The following is a 14,760-nucleotide window of genomic DNA, read 5'->3' as shown; positions in this document are numbered from 1 at the left end:
TGACTATAACATGTTGCTAGGTATAATTTTATTTTATATAAAAAATGTTTTTGTGATTCCTCAGAGCCCAGGGATTGGTGCTGGTGGTTGGAGGGACCTGCCCCCACTGGTTCATTTAATCCTCTGCCCAGGTGCCCTCAGAGCCTAGGCCAGGAAAGCAAGGTGGAAATCCGAGCAGGAGCCTCGTTCTCCTGTTGATCCATTCATTCTGTGATTTCAGGGGTCACATATAAAGTCAGTTTTTCTGGTCCCCGCCGGATCCGAACTGCCAGCTGGGATTGGGTTCGAACAGCTTCATAAATATCTTCAGCATTTTGTACCACCTGCTCCCCAATGGCCAAGATCACATCACCTGGCCGCAGACCAGCCCTAAGGCAAAAGATGGGCAGAGAGAAAGAAGGGAGTAGATAGCCCAGTTCAAGGGCACATGCACACCTCACCCATCCCCACCGCACGGTGCAGTCCCTCTCACCGGTGTGCAGGGGAGTCCAGGATGACTTTATGGATGAGCACACCATGCTGGACATCAGGAAAACTTGGTTCTCGAAGCTGTAGTTCAGCAAGGATGCTGAAAGGACACAAATCATGCTGTTAAGCACTCCGAGGTACTCTTTCCCCATTTGAGGTTCACCTTAAATTACTCAATACACTGGCGACTGTATGGACAGGGAATGCACTACGTACTCCAGATACAAAGGCCTTCTAGTAGCTAGGAAATGGGACATGTATAGAAAAGATACCTAATTCCATGTAACACATAATGTTAAGTCGATAGCACTAATCTCATTCTAGAATCCTAAGAGCAGCTTTAAGGGAGAATTTAAGCTGAGCCTAGAGCAGTGATGGGCAACCTTTTGAGCTAGGTGTGTCAAACTTCGCCAAAAAACTGAGCATAACTCGGGTAGTGTGTCACTTTGAGGAAAAAACTAACTCCAAAACTTTAGTCGCAAATGTTTCATCCTCAGGAGCAGCAAATGTTTCATCCTCGGCATGCAGCCGCGTGTCATCAGAAATGGCTACACGTGTCAGTGCTGACACGCGTGTCATAGGTTCGCCATCACTGGCCTAGAGGAATAGATGGGCCTGATATTTAAGTATATAAAACAAGAACAGCATAAATAGAGACCTGGAGTAGGAAATCAGGTTGACTGGAACAGAATATATTCACATAGGAAGCCAGGTCTGGAAAATGGCCCCTAAACACTAAATTAACAGATTGTAAATCAAAGCAGTAATGGGATGAAATCAATCTGGTGGCAGTTGTGCAAAATGGAGTGGGGTGAAAAAGTCAGGAGGACAGCTCTTCTGATATCTCCAGGTACGAGGTAATTCATTATAAAGACAGAATTGAGAACAAAGCTCAGTAGAAATGCCATTTGCCCACCAATGTAGGTGGTCCTACATATCGCACTACCCCTAAAGCTCATACCTGGGAGTCAGGGTCAACATCATCACCCCAATGTAGCGGCGCTGGGACCCACTGGTTCCAAACCAGGAATCTGTGATAAAAAGACAAATGAGCCTCACCTAGCCACATCCTTCCTTCCCTTCTCTCTAATCCCAATAGACCCTTCTCCAACAAGGCCCAATGAATGCCCCACCCACCACTTAAAGGACCCCACCCCACACACTAAGTCAGGCTCACTCTTCTTTTCCCCACGATGCAGAAACTCTCGAAGGCGATCAGAAGGGATGGCAAAGGAGATTCCAGCTGTGACCTTCATGGTATTCACTCCGATCACCTCCCCATCCTGCAGGGACAGAGCCCACTATTCCTTAGCCCAAACAAATAGCGGGAGATGGGGGTACCTGAACAAGAATAGCAGGGAGTGTTGGGGAGTTGGGGAGATCCGGTTGCATTCTGGACGATAGCTAACAAGGGACTGTTCAGAAACTTGACCAAACCTCATTGAATTAGGGAAAAACCCACCCTTCCCCACACTGACCTGGGGCAGGGATTCTTGGAAAGAAGGATGTCCCACTCACCAGGTTAACCAGGGGACCTCCAGAATTTCCAAACTGCAGGACAAGGAGAAAATATGGAAGAGATCCAGGGACTCTATGCCTGGGGGCATACCAGGATGTAGGCCTTTTCTCCAAATTATCTCCTTTCCCAGCCCTTGAACAGGGGCCACATTTTTGTAGCCCAACTTCGATATACAGGGGGAAGCAAAAGTAGCTTTACAGTTGTAATACAATAACACAATATTAAGTAATAATACAAGAATAAACTGTGTTTCGTGTACTCACAACTATGGATACTTTTGCCCACCCCTTTATAGGCTCACCCACCATCCATCACACTTGGTGCCTGCACCACACAGCCTCGCCCCTTCTCCCAACCTAGATTGCCATTTCTCCCACATCAGTACGCACATCAATAGCTGCATCAGTCTGGATGTATTCCACATTGTTTTGGGGGAGGCCTAGTTCTTTGGCTGGACGCTGAACAGAGCTGACGATGCCGGACGTGATCGTGTTCTGCAGTGCAAAGGGGCTTCCCATGGCAACAACAAACTCCCCTTGCCTGACATCAGCTGAGCGTCCCAGGGGCAGCGTGGGGAGAGGTTCCTAAAAGAGAATGGGTAAAAGGGGCCTGTCATCTGGGGATGCCAGCAACTTCACAGCCCCAAGCAGACCCGGCTCGCCCGGACCCCCACCTTGGTCTGAATCCTCAGCGTGGCGATGTCTGCCACCGGATCCACAGCTGTGACCGTGGCTTCATATGTGTCGCCGCTAGGCAGCCTCACACGAACTCGGCGCCGATCAGCCACCACGTGGGCGTTGGTAACAATGAGCCCGTCCGCGGCCACCACGAATCCTGAGCCATTCGAGATGGGGACTTCGCGGCCAGAAAAGGGGTGTCTGGAACGGGGGGAAGCACGGATGTGAGGAGGACGGACTCCTCCGGCTCGCCCGCCCTCTAGCCCGCGACTTCGGTGCCTCTGGTCTACCCCACCGTTACCGGCCCAGGATCTCGATATAAACGACCGCAGGTGCGGTCTTCTCCACCACGTCAGCGATGAAGTTGTATTGGCTCCGGGGAGAGGTGGGCGGCGGGCCAAGGACAGAGGCAAAGACGGCCGGGGGACCCCGCCCCCCGCCCCACAACAACAGTAGCACTGCCCCCCCAGCGCCCAGGGCCACAGCCAGCCACGCGCGCGGAGGGGACCCAGGGGTCCCTGGGTCCTCCCGGGTCTGACGATCCGGGGCCCCCGCAGTCAGCCGTGCTCGGGAATCCGGAGTCCCCGACGTCAGACACGTTCGTGGTCCAGGGACCCCCACAGAGAACCGGGCCCGGAGACTGGGGGTCCCATAAGTCACTCGGGCCCGAGGAGTTCCTGACGTCAGCAGTGCCCGGAGGTCAGGGGTCAACAGGGGCGCCTTCCCCCAGCGAAATCCCCCCAAAGCCCGCCATCCCCGAAGGCTCCAGCCTGCACCCCGCCACGCCCTCAGTGCAGCCATCAGCTCCGCCTCGGCGGCCTCCTCGCCCGCCCTTCACAGAGGCGGCGCCCGGGACGTGAGCAGGTGACCGCGGGACGCGGGGCACGCCGGTACCTGAAGTCCTGCAGAAGCGCACCCGGACCCGGATTCCGGGAGGCCGGCTCCGCCCCCGCCCCGAGAATGCCGGGAATTGTGGTCCCCGCGGCACGCGAGCGCTGAGGCGGCCCCAGGGCCCGCGAGGCATGCTGGGGCGGCTAGCCCTTCCGGGGCGCAGGAGGATTTCGGGTCCCGGCACCCAGGGCCTACGCCCGGAGACTCCGCCTTCCCAGGAGCCCCTGCGGCGCGTCGCGAAGATGGCGGCGGCGGCGGCGGCGGCCGGACACCCCTAAAGCAACCGCGATGGAGCCTCCCCAGGCGCCGGGGCCGGAGCGACTCTTTGACTCGCACCGGTAAGAACGCCTGAGGGGAGACACCGGCGCCCGCACTCACCCGGCCCTCGGCGCCCGATCATCCCGCCTCTCGCCCCCAGGCTCCCGGGTGACGGCTTCCTGCTCCTCGCGCTGCTGCTCTACGCGCCCGTCGGGTTCTGCCTCCTCGTCCTGCGCCTCTTCCTCGGGATCCACGTCTTCCTAGTCAGCTGCGCGCTGCCGGACAGCGTCCTTCGCAGGTTCCGACCCGGGCGCTCGGGGAGGGTCTGGGCCGGGTTCGACCCGAGCAGTGCAGTCACGATCGCCTGCGTCCGCAGGTTCGTGGTGCGGACCATGTGTGCCGTGCTGGGGCTCGTGGCCCGGCAGGAGGACTCGGGACTCCGGGATCACCGCGTCAGGGTCCTCGTTTCCAACCACGTGACACCTTTCGATCACAACATAGTCAACCTGCTCACCAGTTGTAGCACCGTGAGTGGGGGCGAAGCCAGAACTCTAGGGCCGTTCCCCTGGGGCCCAGCTCGTGGCTACCCTCTGCCCGCCCGGTTTCGCCTTGGAGACCACGAGATACTGAGCCGTACCCCAAACCCCGTTTCTACCCCCCATTTGTCAGTGTTGTCACTTTACAACATTCTTCTTGCTTTCTCTCTTCCCTGTTCCCAGCCTCTACTCAATAGTCCCCCCAGCTTTGTGTGCTGGTCTCGGGGCTTCATGGAGATGGATGGGCGGGGGGAGTTGGTGGAGTCACTCAAGAGATTCTGTGCTTCCACGAGGCTTCCCCCAACCCCTCTGCTGCTATTCCCCGAGGAAGAGGCCACCAATGGCCGGGAGGGGCTCCTGCGCTTCAGGTGGGTGAGCACAGGTATTGGCCTCCAAATGCCTTGGTAGTCAAGCTTGAGGGCCCTTAGGTTTTCACAACCTTCTTCAGCCCCAACCCCCTCCATTCTTAGCTCATTTCCTTTCTGTCCACTTTTGGCTCTTACCCCTGAGTCCCTGTAGTCCCCATTTATCTACTTGGGCAGTTGGACAGTTTCCTGTTTTAAGTCAGGTATGAGCTGCTGACCGGGCTGGCTGGAATCCCCTTCTATTCTCTCTTCCTTCTAGTTCCTGGCCATTTTCTATCCAGGATGTGGTACAGCCTCTTACTCTTCGAGTCCAGAGACCCCTAGTCTCTGTGGTGAGTGCATGTTGGATAGGGAATCTTTGGGGCTTGGGGAAAGTTTCCCACTCCTGGCCCTGACTTAGATCTTACTTCATGCCTTCCTCTCAGACGGTGTCAGATGCCTCCTGGGTGTCAGAACTGTTGTGGTCACTTTTTGTCCCTTTCACGGTGTATCAAGTAAGGTATTGTCCTCATTTTTTGGTGGCTGGGAAAGTTCACCTCAAGGTCAAGAAAGTAGTGGCCTCTGCCCTGTCCATTTGCAGATCTTTTAATAGCAAGGTTCCACCACAGAGGCAATACAAAGTATTTACTCTCTCCCCACCCTCACCACCACTATCCCATGAAAAGAGGTATCAGCAGCTGCCCCCCAACGTGGCCCTGGATTGTTTTTTTGCAGGTGGCTCCGTCCTGTTCATCGCCAGCTGGGGGAGGGGAATGAGGAGTTTGCCCTCCGCGTACAACAGGTGGTAGGGTACACAGGCAGGGTGGAGGTGGGGTCTTTCCTTAGGTAGAGAGGGAAGAAGGCTTGAGACCTTGACACTCCCAACCTTCCAATATTCCTTAGCTGGTGGCCAAAGAACTGGGCCAGACAGGGACACGACTCACTCCCGCAGACAAAGCAGAGCACATGAAGCGACAAAGACACCGCAGATTGCACCCCCAGTCAGGTGTGTGGTCTCCGTACACCCAGCTTTTTGTTTTCCTTCAGCTTATTGTGATGTCCTCCCTGTTCCTGTGCTAGTCAGTCTTTCCTTCCTCCTCGTCTCCACTCACCATATTTTGGATTTCTTTTTTGCAGCCCAGTCTTCTTTTCCTCCCTCCCCTGGCCCTTCTCCTGATGTGCAGCTGGCAACTCTGGCTCAGAGAGTCAAGGAGGTTTTACCCCATGTGCCACTGGGCGTCATCCAGAGAGACCTCGGTATGGGAAAGGGTAGCCCCACACAGGAAGACACAGAGGAAAAGGGGGTGATGAGGGGGGAAGGTGAGCAGGGAAACAGGCCCCTTCTCCTCTCTTCCCTTCTCCCCAGCCAGGACTGGATGTGTAGACTTGACCATCACCAATTTACTTGAGGGAGCTGTAGCTTTCATACCTGAAGACATCACTGAGGGGACCCAGGCCCTTCCCACAGCCTCTGCCCCCAAGGTGAGACCCAGGAAATGGTCAGATCCAAGACCTGGGGTGGGATGGGGCAGTCTACATACTCCCTTTCCCTGATGTCTCTTTTTTGATCCTGAGACCCTAGCACAGTGCCTCTCTTGCAAAGTAGGCATTCGATGCAGGTTTAATGATGATGACTTCGCAAGCCCTCTGACATTGTGATCACCTCAGTTCCCCAGCTCTGGCCCGGTGACCCCTCAGCCCACAGCCCTAACATTTGCCAAGTCCTCCTGGGCCCGGCAAGAAAGCCTACAGGAGCGCAAGCAAGCACTATATGAATATGCAAGAAGGTGAGGGGCTTAGAGAATAATGGGTAGGAAGGGGCAGGTTGAAGAAGGGAGCTAATTATGGAGTTAATATGGCAAAGCCCACCCGATGTCTCCCCCCTATGTCCCACAGGAGATTCACAGAAAGACAGGCCCAGGAGGCTGACTGAGCACAGATGGCACCCAGAGCCGCAGGACGGAGACTGGGGGAAGCCCTCACCCAACTCAACAGGCCGGATGGGTGGGTGGTAGAAAGGAAGAGATGGGGCTTCCCCCCAGTATCACATTAAATTCAGGGTTTTCACTCAAGGTCTCTGTTGCCTCTCTGGGTCTAAAAAGCCCCCTGAACAGGTTCCTTTTTCCTCGTTTGGGTGGAATGGGTATGAGGTCCTCTTTAGGTTTGTGGGGGGTGGTCAGAATCCAACTGTCTGAAATCGCCTCCTCATGTCAAGAAATGAATGATATTAAGGAAGTGTAACTGAACTGAAGACCCAACAGCAACTGAGCATAGCTGGGGTGTTCAGCCCAGGTTTGTGAAGAAACAGCTGCAAAACTACAAGTCCCAAGATGCCTTTCACAGAACATGGTGTTTTATAGAGTTCATACATGCTCAGTGTGATGGCTGGAGCCTGTTCTCCATAGGCTCCTGACTAGGTTAAATAAGGCGGAGCAAATGGCTCCACCCCAAAAGTGTCTAGGATTGTATTTGAGCCAAGCCCCAGGGTGGAGCCGGAACTGACCTTTGTACTTCATGCTGGTCAAGGTTGGTGGGAACTGGCTGTGTGGTTCTGGAACTGGCTGCCGTCCTGACACGTCTCAGAGCTGCAAGCAGGTTTGATTCCAGGATCCTTGTGGCCTTACTCCCCTCCTTTTATTCTTTATCCTTTTGCCTCGGGGTCCTTCCCATAGGTCTCACATAAGTCCTACTGCCCCTGAGGACTCCTGTGTTAGTCACAGGATTTTTACTACCTGCTACAGGACAACCCATTTCTGAGAGTCCTTTATTTAGAGACGTAAGTCCCCACTATTTCCTGGCAGCCAAGAAGTGCTGGGAAGGCCCTGGCTGGGAGGTTCAGTTGGTTGGAGCATTACCCTGTATACCTCCATATACGGGTAGGTGGAGGGTTCAATTCCTGGTCAGGGTACATATCTAGATTGCAGGTTTGATCCACCCAGTTGTGGTGCATATGGGAGGCAACTGACGGATCTCTCTCCTTTTCCCAACCCCCCTCCCCCCAGCCCCAATCAATAAATATCCTCAGGTGAGGATTAAAAACACAGCCCTGGCAGGTGTCTCATTGGTTAGAGCGAGGGCCCTGGGCACCAAAGAACCTCGGGTTTGATTCCTGATAAAAGGCACCTGGGTTGCAGATTCAACAGCCAATCAATATGGCTCTCACATCAATGTTTCTCAAAAAATCAGTGGAAAAAATATCCTCAGGTGAGGATTACAAAATAAAAAATCCTCAAGTGGTGATTTTTTTTTAAAGTGCTTGGAAGGATGGACCTCAGTGCGCTACCAGCTGAGGGTAACAGGTTGGGGATCAGGGCTGAGGTGCAAAGGTGGTATGAGGCTTAATGACTGCCCTGCCTTCTGTAGGTACTGCTGGTGAGCTATCATGGCCTCTCTGCTCCTTGGCTTGACAGAAGAGTCTGGCCTGAGCCCTGGGGAGTCTGAACTGGCTGTGAACCCCTTTGACGGGCTTCCCTTCTCCTCCCACTACTACGAACTGCTTGAGCAGCGCCGAGCCTTGCCCATCTGGGCTGCTCGCTTTACCTTCTTGGAGGAGTTGGAGAGTAGCCCCAGTGGAGTGGTGATTGTGTCTGGAGAGCCTGGCTCTGGCAAGAGCACCCAGGTGGGGGTAGATTCTGGGAGAGACAAGGTGGGGGGTTGGGGGGGGCCCCCTAGAGAATTGGCCCTTCCCTGGGCAGAGGGGGATTGGACTGCCAGGGGTTATGGGGGAGGTAGGCAAAGGGAGTCAGGTTAAGCTGGCCCCTGGGTGGTAAAGGACCAGTGTATGCCCCCAAATAAGGCCATAGCTCCCCTAGCCCTTCTCACTGCAGTCCTGTGTCTTGCTGACGGGTTGTCCTTCCTTACCCCTGTCCCAGATCCCTCAGTGGTGTGCAGAGTTTGCACTGGCCAGGGGATTCCAGGAAAGCCGGGTAACTGTCACTCAGCCCTACCCGCTGGCAGCCCTGAGCCTGGCCCTGCAGGTTGCTGATGAGATGGACCTGACCCTGGGTCATGAGGTTGGATACAGCATCCCCCAGGAGGATTGCACTGGGCCCCAAACCCTGCTCAGGTGAGGCTTCCTGCGGGCCTGATTCAAATCTAATTCCCCTCATAATAGGAACAAGCCCAGCCCTCTGACACCTCACCATAACCTCTCAGCCCAGCTCACCCTTTAAAGCATGCATTATAGCCCTGGCTGGTTTGGCTCAGCGGATAGAGCGCATGCCTGGGGACTGAAAGGTCCCAGGTTCAATTCTAGTCAAGGGCACGTGCCCAGGTGTGGATTTGATCCCCAGTGGGGGGTGTGCAGGAGGCAGCCAATCCATGATTCTCTCTCATCATTGATGTTTCTCTCCCTTCCTCTCTGAAGTCAATAAAAATATTTTTTTAAAAAAATAAAGCATGCATTATGCATTGCTGAATTAGGCTCTTTAATCCTAGCCTGGACCTCACATTTGTCCTTACCCTCATTACAAAAGTCTTACTTTCCCAGCTGGGGTACAGCTTCTGAACAAAGCGTCACCAGTCAGTAAGGTCACTGTTAAGGAATTCAGTCACAGTCTTTTTCTGACCTTAACTATCAAAATCTAGGCTCCCTGGGTAGAAGCTCCCCTGAACTGGGGCTGGCCAATATCCACACTGACTCCTGCCCACTGCCAATGTCAACAGGTTTTGCTGGGACAGGCTGCTTCTTCAGGAGGTGGCCTCGACCCGGGGCACCGGAGCCTGGGATGTGCTGGTACTGGACGAGGCTCAAGAGCGGTCAGTGGCCTCAGACTTACTCCAGGGGCTGCTGCGAGATGCCAGGCTGGGGAACCTCCCAGGCGACCCCAAAGTGGTTGTGGTCACTGACCCAGCCCTTGAACCCAAGCTCCAAGCCTTCTGGGGCAATCCTCCCATTGTACGTGTACCCAGAGGGCCTGGCAGGTGTCCCACTCCCATCTACAGGGACACTGTCCCTACTGATCGAGTGGAAGCTGCCTGCCAAGCTGTGCTTGAATTGTGTCGAAAGGAGGCTCCAGGAGACGTGCTAGTGTACCTGCCCAGCGAGGAGGTAAAAAACGGCTGCAAAAGGAGGTGCTCCTTGTGCCACCTTCCTGTCCTGGGGGAGGGAGCACTGCTTGTTGGGAACACTGGCGTTGTAGTATTCACTCTCTGTTGGGGTCCTGGGGAAACACTCAAGGACTTCAGAGTAAAGATGTCTACTGCCCTCTTTTTTATTCCATCAAATGCAGAGATTTGTGGTTCAATGAATTCCTGAAATTATAACACTCCCCAACTTTTATGAGTATGTGCATTTTTTCAGAGTGAAGGGCCATAGCTTTCATCAGTTTTTCAAAGAGGTCTGTGACCCAAAAAAGGTGAGAAGTGCCCTAACACCCCAACCCTCTCCTCAGGAAATTTCCCTGTGCTGTGAATCCTTGTCCAGGGAGGTAGGGACCTTGGCAATCCAAGGACCTCCACCACGGGTGCTGCCCCTTCACCCAGGCCATGGTCAAGCTGCTCAGGCTGTGTATGAAGACACAGACTCAGGTGCCCGAAAGATTGTGGTCACTCACTGGCTGGCTGACTTCTCCTTCTCCCTCCCTTCCATTCGACATGTCATTGACTCAGGACTGGAGCTTCGAAGTGTGAGTGACAAAGATGAGGGTTGTGGAGGCTAAAGATATAAATGGCCCACTCTAATCTGTCTTGACCTTGGTTGGCGGGCGGTGACAGGTGTACAATCCTCAGATCCGAGCAGAATCCCAAGTGTTGAGACCAATCAGCAAGTGTCAGGCAGAGGCAAGACAACTACGGGCAAGAGGGGCCCCTCCAGGTAAGATAAGAGCCTTTGCCCTCCCTGACATGGCCCATGAAAGTCACTGACACGCAAGCCCCGAGAAATCTACAGTGGTCTTCTTTCCCAGGTTTTTTTCCCCTCAGGATCCTGCCTCTGCCTGTATCCTAAGTCCTTCCAAGAACTAGAAGCTCCCCCATTGCCCCAACCCAGGGTGTGTGAGGAAAATCTGAGCCCCCTGGTATTACTGCTGAAGAGGAGACAGATTGCAGAGCCAGGGGAGTGTCACTTTCTGGACCGGCCTGGTGAGCATTCCTGCCCAAGTCCTGCTGTCTGACCCCAAGGCTCTGAGATCCTCTGCACTATGAGCCCTGTTTCCTCCCCAGCTCCAGAAGCACTGATGCAGGCCCTGGAAGACTTAGACTACCTGGCAGCCCTGGATGACAACGGACACCTGTCAGACTTAGGTGTCATCCTATCAGAGTTCCCCCTGCCCCCTGAGTTGGCCAAAGCCCTGCTGGCTTCGTGCGAGTTTGAATGTGTGGATGAGATGCTCACCCTTGCTGCCATGCTCACTGGTATAACTCACCTCTCTCCCTGGCTCCTTTGGCTACTTCAGGCCTTCCCTTGGTGTTTTGGTGCTCCAGAGGCTAGCCCTTTCCCCCGAGCTCCAGTTTCCACCGCACGATGCCTGCAGAACCAGGTTTCATCAGTTATCCCTCTTCTGTCTCTTTAGCCTTTTTCTTCTGCTGGTTCTTCCTCTCACCATGCTCGAATCTCTTCTATCTCTTATTACTAAAACTCTTCACCCCTCTTCTTCAACCCTATACGCCTCTTCAGCTAGATGGTATAATCTCTACCCTATTCCATCTAGTGTATTCCTCACCCACCACACTCCAGATCCAGGTCCAACACCACACTAAGACAGCTTTCAGCTCACCAGTGACCTCTTGAAGACCTAACCTAGTGAACACTTTTGAGCTCTCATTCATGACCTTTTTTTATTTTTTAAATATGTTTTTATTGATTTCAGAGAGAAAGGGAAAGGGAGAGAGAGAGAGAGAAACATCAATGATAGAGAATCATTGATCGGCTGCCTCCTGCACGCCCCCTACTCAGGACCGAGCCTGCAACCCGGGCATGTGCCCTTGACCGGAAGCGAACCTGGGACCCTTCCGACCCTAGGCCGACTCTATGCACTGAGCCAAACCGGCTAGGGCTCATTCATGACCTTTTGACACTTCAGAATGTTGGCCACTTCCACCTTGAAACTACCCCACTAAACTTCTGTGACCACTCCTCATGGTTCTCATCCTACCTCCCTATCATTCCCTTAATGTCTTACTTAGACGCTTCATCTTCTGCTCCTCCACTGTAAGTTGGACCTCAGGGTTTTGTATTCTTGCCATTTGTGTCTTCTCATTCCCTGAACTCTCTAAGCAAGTTCATCCACACCCATGCTCTGAAGGGATACCCTCACACTTAAAATATACAAACCTTGTATCTCCCTGTCAATGCCATTCTTCTGAATCTTAGATTTATATGTTTAACTCCTGATGGACATTTCTACCAGAACAGTCCACAGTACTTCAAGCCAGAACTAAACTTGAACACTTTCTTAAATGACCTTCTCACCACCACCACAAAATGATGCCATCATCTCCGCAGCTCCATTACCATCATTTTAGACTAATCTTTCTCTGGTTTCTTTCATTTTTATCTCTTAAGTATTATTTTAATTAATCTGCTCTTCTCCATACTCACTGTCAGGTTCTGTCACTGCTCAGCTGGACTCCTTCAGTAGCCTCCTAATTAGTCATGTGAATTTTGAACTTCTTCAAACACAGGGACTCTCTTACAAACTCTTCAACAGCTATTTTTTTTTTACCTTTTAGACAGACTGTAAACTCATTTACCCAGCACATCCAGCCTCTCAGGACCTGGCCCATACCTACCTCCCCAGCTTTATCCCCTGTAACTCTGCCATGCACGCCATTCCATCCACCCATACTAGGCACTTGCAGTTCTCCAAACATGCCATGCTACTAACTTGCTGTGCCCACAGTCCAGAATCCTCTCTCCACCCCTTGCCACTGAGCTAATTCCTACTCAAACTTCAAATATTGGCCCACACAACTATCATGCTCATCTAGTTTGCTCACTTGTTTGTCTCTCCCACCAGACTCCTTGAGGACAGAGACTGTCTTTCGTTTACCTTCAATGTCTAATAAAGTACATAGCACTTAGAAGTTATCGATGTCTTTTGAATTAAGTTCCCAAAGTGACATTTCTGCCTTTTTACCATTCCACCTGTTCTGCTATCCTTTCTCATTCCCCCAAACATCCTTCCTCTCTCCTGCCTGCAGCTGCCCCCGGGTTTACCCGTCCTCCACTCTGTGCAGAGGAAGCTGCTTTACGCCGGGCCCTGGAGCATGCGGACGGTGACCACAGTTCCCTGATCCAGGTGTATGAAGCCTTTCTACAGAGTGAGTGGCCCACTCTGCATTGTCTTACAGAATCCCAGGTTTTCCACAAGTGGTGTGCAACCAGCTGACAGATCTCTATGCCAGGAAGAGGCCCTTTGGACAAGGGTTTGGTTCTTTCGGGGGTCTTAAGGGCTTTAGTTGTAGCTGGTCCCTTTCTTCTCCTAGGTGGAGCAGACAAGGCTTGGTGCCAGGCTCGGGGTCTAAACTGGGCAGCACTGTGTCAAGCCCAGAAACTTCGAGGAGAACTCCTAGAACTTATGCAACGAATTGAACTTCCCTTGTCCCAACCAGCCTTTGGCTCTGAGAAGAATCGCAGAGACCTTCAGAAAGCACTGCTGTCTGGATACTTCCTTAAGGTTAGGGGAAAGAGTTGGAGTCATAAAAGGATTGGAAGTCAGAGAGACCAAAGATTGGTATGCCATCTCTGAAAATTGGGGTCCAGATGGCCATTCAGAAGTCTCTATAGAACCACCACTAACTTCCTTTGGGGTACAAGGAGCTTTTGGTGTGGAGGAACTATAACATCTAGAGGAAATGCTTTACTTTTAATAGTCTCACCACCCTTACTAATTCCTTCTCATCTCCCTTACCTTTTTCTACTGTCTGCCTCTTCTCTATAACTTATTCCTTCAATGTCTTTGCCTTTCAATGAGGTGGCCCGAGACACGGATGGGAGTGGAAATTACCTGCTCCTAACCCATAAGCATGTGGCCCAGCTCTCCCCATACTGCTGCTACCGAAGCCGCCGGGCTCCAGCCAGGCCCCCACCGTGGGTGCTTTACCACAGTTTCTCCATTTCCAAAGACAACTGCCTTTCCATTGTTTCTGAGATTCAACCACAGATGTGAGTTCCATGACACCCCTCCTACACTGCCCATTCCTCTTCCTGGGGCCAAAAATATGGCTGGGGAGTTAGAGAGCCTTAAGAAGAAGAGGGAATCAGAGTGGTCTGTAGTAACATGATTTGAGAAGACAGGGTTTGTGGAAGGGATAGTAAGAAGTTTAAAAATATGCTTTATGAGAGAGTATATAGAAATCATCTAATTATGACTCTCTGTGTCAGGCTGGTGGAGTTGGCCCCTCCATACTTCCTGAGTAACCTGCCGCCCAGTGAAAGCAGAGACTTCCTGAACCAGCTGAGGGAAGAAATGGCAGATTCTTCAACAGAGAGTGAATCCTCCTCCACCCAAGAGTTTGGAGATGCCTGTGTCCTGCAGTGACCTGCCTAAGGAATGGAGCAGAACTCATCTCATTGTATTGAGTCCTTCCTCACTCTGGCACCAAGGCAGCCAGCCAGATTTAAAAGCTGAAAGTTGCCCTGCGGGTGTGGCTCAGAGGTTGAGCATAGACCTATGAACCAGGAGGTCTAAGTTCGGTTTCCAGTCAGGGTGTGTGCCCGGGCTGCAGACTTGGTCCCCAGTAGGGGGCATGCAGGAGGGAGCCAATCAGTGATTCTCATCATTGACGTTTCTATCTCTCCCTCTCCCTTCCTCTCTGAAATCAATAAAAAAATTTAAAAATTAAAAATAAATCTTTAAAAAAAAAAAAAAAAAAAGCCGAGCCCTAGCTGGTTTTGCTCAGTGGATAGAGTGTCAGCCTGCAGACTGAAAGGTCCTAGGTTCGATTCCCGTCAAGGGCACATGCCTGGGTTGTGGGCTTGGTCCCCAGTAGGGGGTGTGCAGGAGGTAGCCGGTCCATGTTTCTCTCTCATCATTGATGTTTCTATCTCTCCCTCTCCCTTCCTCTCTGAAATCAATAAAAAAAAATATTTTTTTAAAAAGCCGAAAGTTTAGGATCAAATATAA

The 14,760-nt window shown here is 52.4% G+C and overlaps 3 protein-coding genes across 7 annotated transcripts; 2 read left to right on the top strand and 1 right to left on the bottom strand.

Annotated features, from left to right (window-relative positions):
- Position 1: 1 nt before the first annotated feature.
- HTRA2 (HtrA serine peptidase 2) lies at positions 2-3,529 on the bottom strand. 2 transcript variants are annotated; one of them, XM_008147404.3, is made up of 8 exons: positions 2,966-3,529; positions 2,661-2,865; positions 2,377-2,571; positions 1,987-2,019; positions 1,646-1,751; positions 1,430-1,499; positions 473-568; positions 3-369 (listed from the first exon to the last, which is right to left on the bottom strand). In XM_008147404.3, exons 1-8 carry the CDS (start codon positions 3,463-3,465, stop codon positions 204-206), a joined length of 1,371 nt encoding a protein of 456 aa, XP_008145626.2. In that variant the 5' UTR covers positions 3,466-3,529; the 3' UTR covers positions 3-203. The 2 variants fall into 2 exon arrangements, with proteins under 2 accessions (XP_028010140.2, XP_008145626.2); XM_028154339.2 differs by lacking the exon at positions 1,987-2,019 and having other exon boundaries at positions 2-369.
- Positions 3,530-3,688: 159 nt separating this feature from the next.
- On the top strand, positions 3,689-6,765 carry AUP1 (AUP1 lipid droplet regulating VLDL assembly factor). Of its 4 annotated transcripts, XM_008147403.3 has the most exons (12): positions 3,693-3,893; positions 3,974-4,111; positions 4,190-4,340; positions 4,533-4,717; positions 4,974-5,046; positions 5,140-5,213; positions 5,429-5,495; positions 5,597-5,699; positions 5,831-5,950; positions 6,060-6,175; positions 6,362-6,480; positions 6,590-6,765. In XM_008147403.3, the coding sequence occupies exons 1-12, from the start codon at positions 3,844-3,846 to the stop codon at positions 6,624-6,626; spliced, it is 1,233 nt and encodes a 410-aa protein (XP_008145625.1). In that variant the 5' UTR covers positions 3,693-3,843; the 3' UTR covers positions 6,627-6,765. The 4 variants fall into 4 exon arrangements, with proteins under 4 accessions (XP_054583858.1, XP_028010134.1, XP_054583859.1 ...); XM_054727883.1 differs by lacking the exon at positions 6,590-6,765 and having other exon boundaries at positions 3,689-3,893; positions 6,300-6,369; XM_028154333.2 differs by lacking the exons at positions 6,362-6,480; positions 6,590-6,765 and adding an exon at positions 6,269-6,353 and having other exon boundaries at positions 3,689-3,893.
- A 1,310-nt stretch (positions 6,766-8,075) lies between these two features.
- Positions 8,076-14,444, top strand: DQX1 (DEAQ-box RNA dependent ATPase 1). Its single transcript, XM_008147408.3, has 11 exons — positions 8,076-8,312; positions 8,566-8,759; positions 9,359-9,743; positions 10,087-10,320; positions 10,409-10,508; positions 10,616-10,774; positions 10,856-11,047; positions 12,836-12,955; positions 13,121-13,311; positions 13,609-13,799; positions 14,019-14,444. Exons 1-11 carry the CDS (start codon positions 8,076-8,078, stop codon positions 14,173-14,175), a joined length of 2,160 nt encoding a protein of 719 aa, XP_008145630.2. The 3' UTR covers positions 14,176-14,444.
- Positions 14,445-14,760: the final 316 nt, after the last annotated feature.

This window comes from Eptesicus fuscus, chromosome 16, assembly GCF_027574615.1.
Source record: "Eptesicus fuscus isolate TK198812 chromosome 16, DD_ASM_mEF_20220401, whole genome shotgun sequence".
Taxonomy (NCBI): Eukaryota; Metazoa; Chordata; class Mammalia; order Chiroptera; family Vespertilionidae; genus Eptesicus; species Eptesicus fuscus.
Note: the sequence above shows the minus strand (reverse complement) of the source record. Positions and strands in the feature narration are given on the sequence as shown.

Bases quoted from the DNA above. Each gene is read 5' to 3' on its own strand.
- HTRA2 (XM_008147404.3), bottom strand. From the start codon at position 3,465: ATGGCTGCACTGAGGGCGTGGCGGGGTGCAGGCTGGAGCCTTCGGGGA. The intron at 2,572-2,660 runs GTGGGGGTCCGG...ATTCTCTTTTAG, and splicing joins CGCTGAGGATTCAGACCAAG to GAACCTCTCCCCACGCTGCC. The intron at 1,752-1,986 runs GTGAGTGGGACA...CTGTCCCTGCAG, and splicing joins GAGGTCCCCTGGTTAACCTG to GATGGGGAGGTGATCGGAGT.
- AUP1 (XM_008147403.3), top strand. From the start codon at position 3,844: ATGGAGCCTCCCCAGGCGCCGGGGCCGGAGCGACTCTTTGACTCGCAC. The intron at 4,112-4,189 runs GTTCCGACCCGG...CTGCGTCCGCAG, and splicing joins CCGGACAGCGTCCTTCGCAG to GTTCGTGGTGCGGACCATGT. The intron at 4,341-4,532 runs GTGAGTGGGGGC...CCCTGTTCCCAG, and splicing joins TGCTCACCAGTTGTAGCACC to CCTCTACTCAATAGTCCCCC.
- DQX1 (XM_008147408.3), top strand. From the start codon at position 8,076: ATGGCCTCTCTGCTCCTTGGCTTGACAGAAGAGTCTGGCCTGAGCCCT. The intron at 10,321-10,408 runs GTGAGTGACAAA...GGGCGGTGACAG, and splicing joins CAGGACTGGAGCTTCGAAGT to GTGTACAATCCTCAGATCCG. The intron at 13,800-14,018 runs GTGAGTTCCATG...TCTCTGTGTCAG, and splicing joins TCTGAGATTCAACCACAGAT to GCTGGTGGAGTTGGCCCCTC.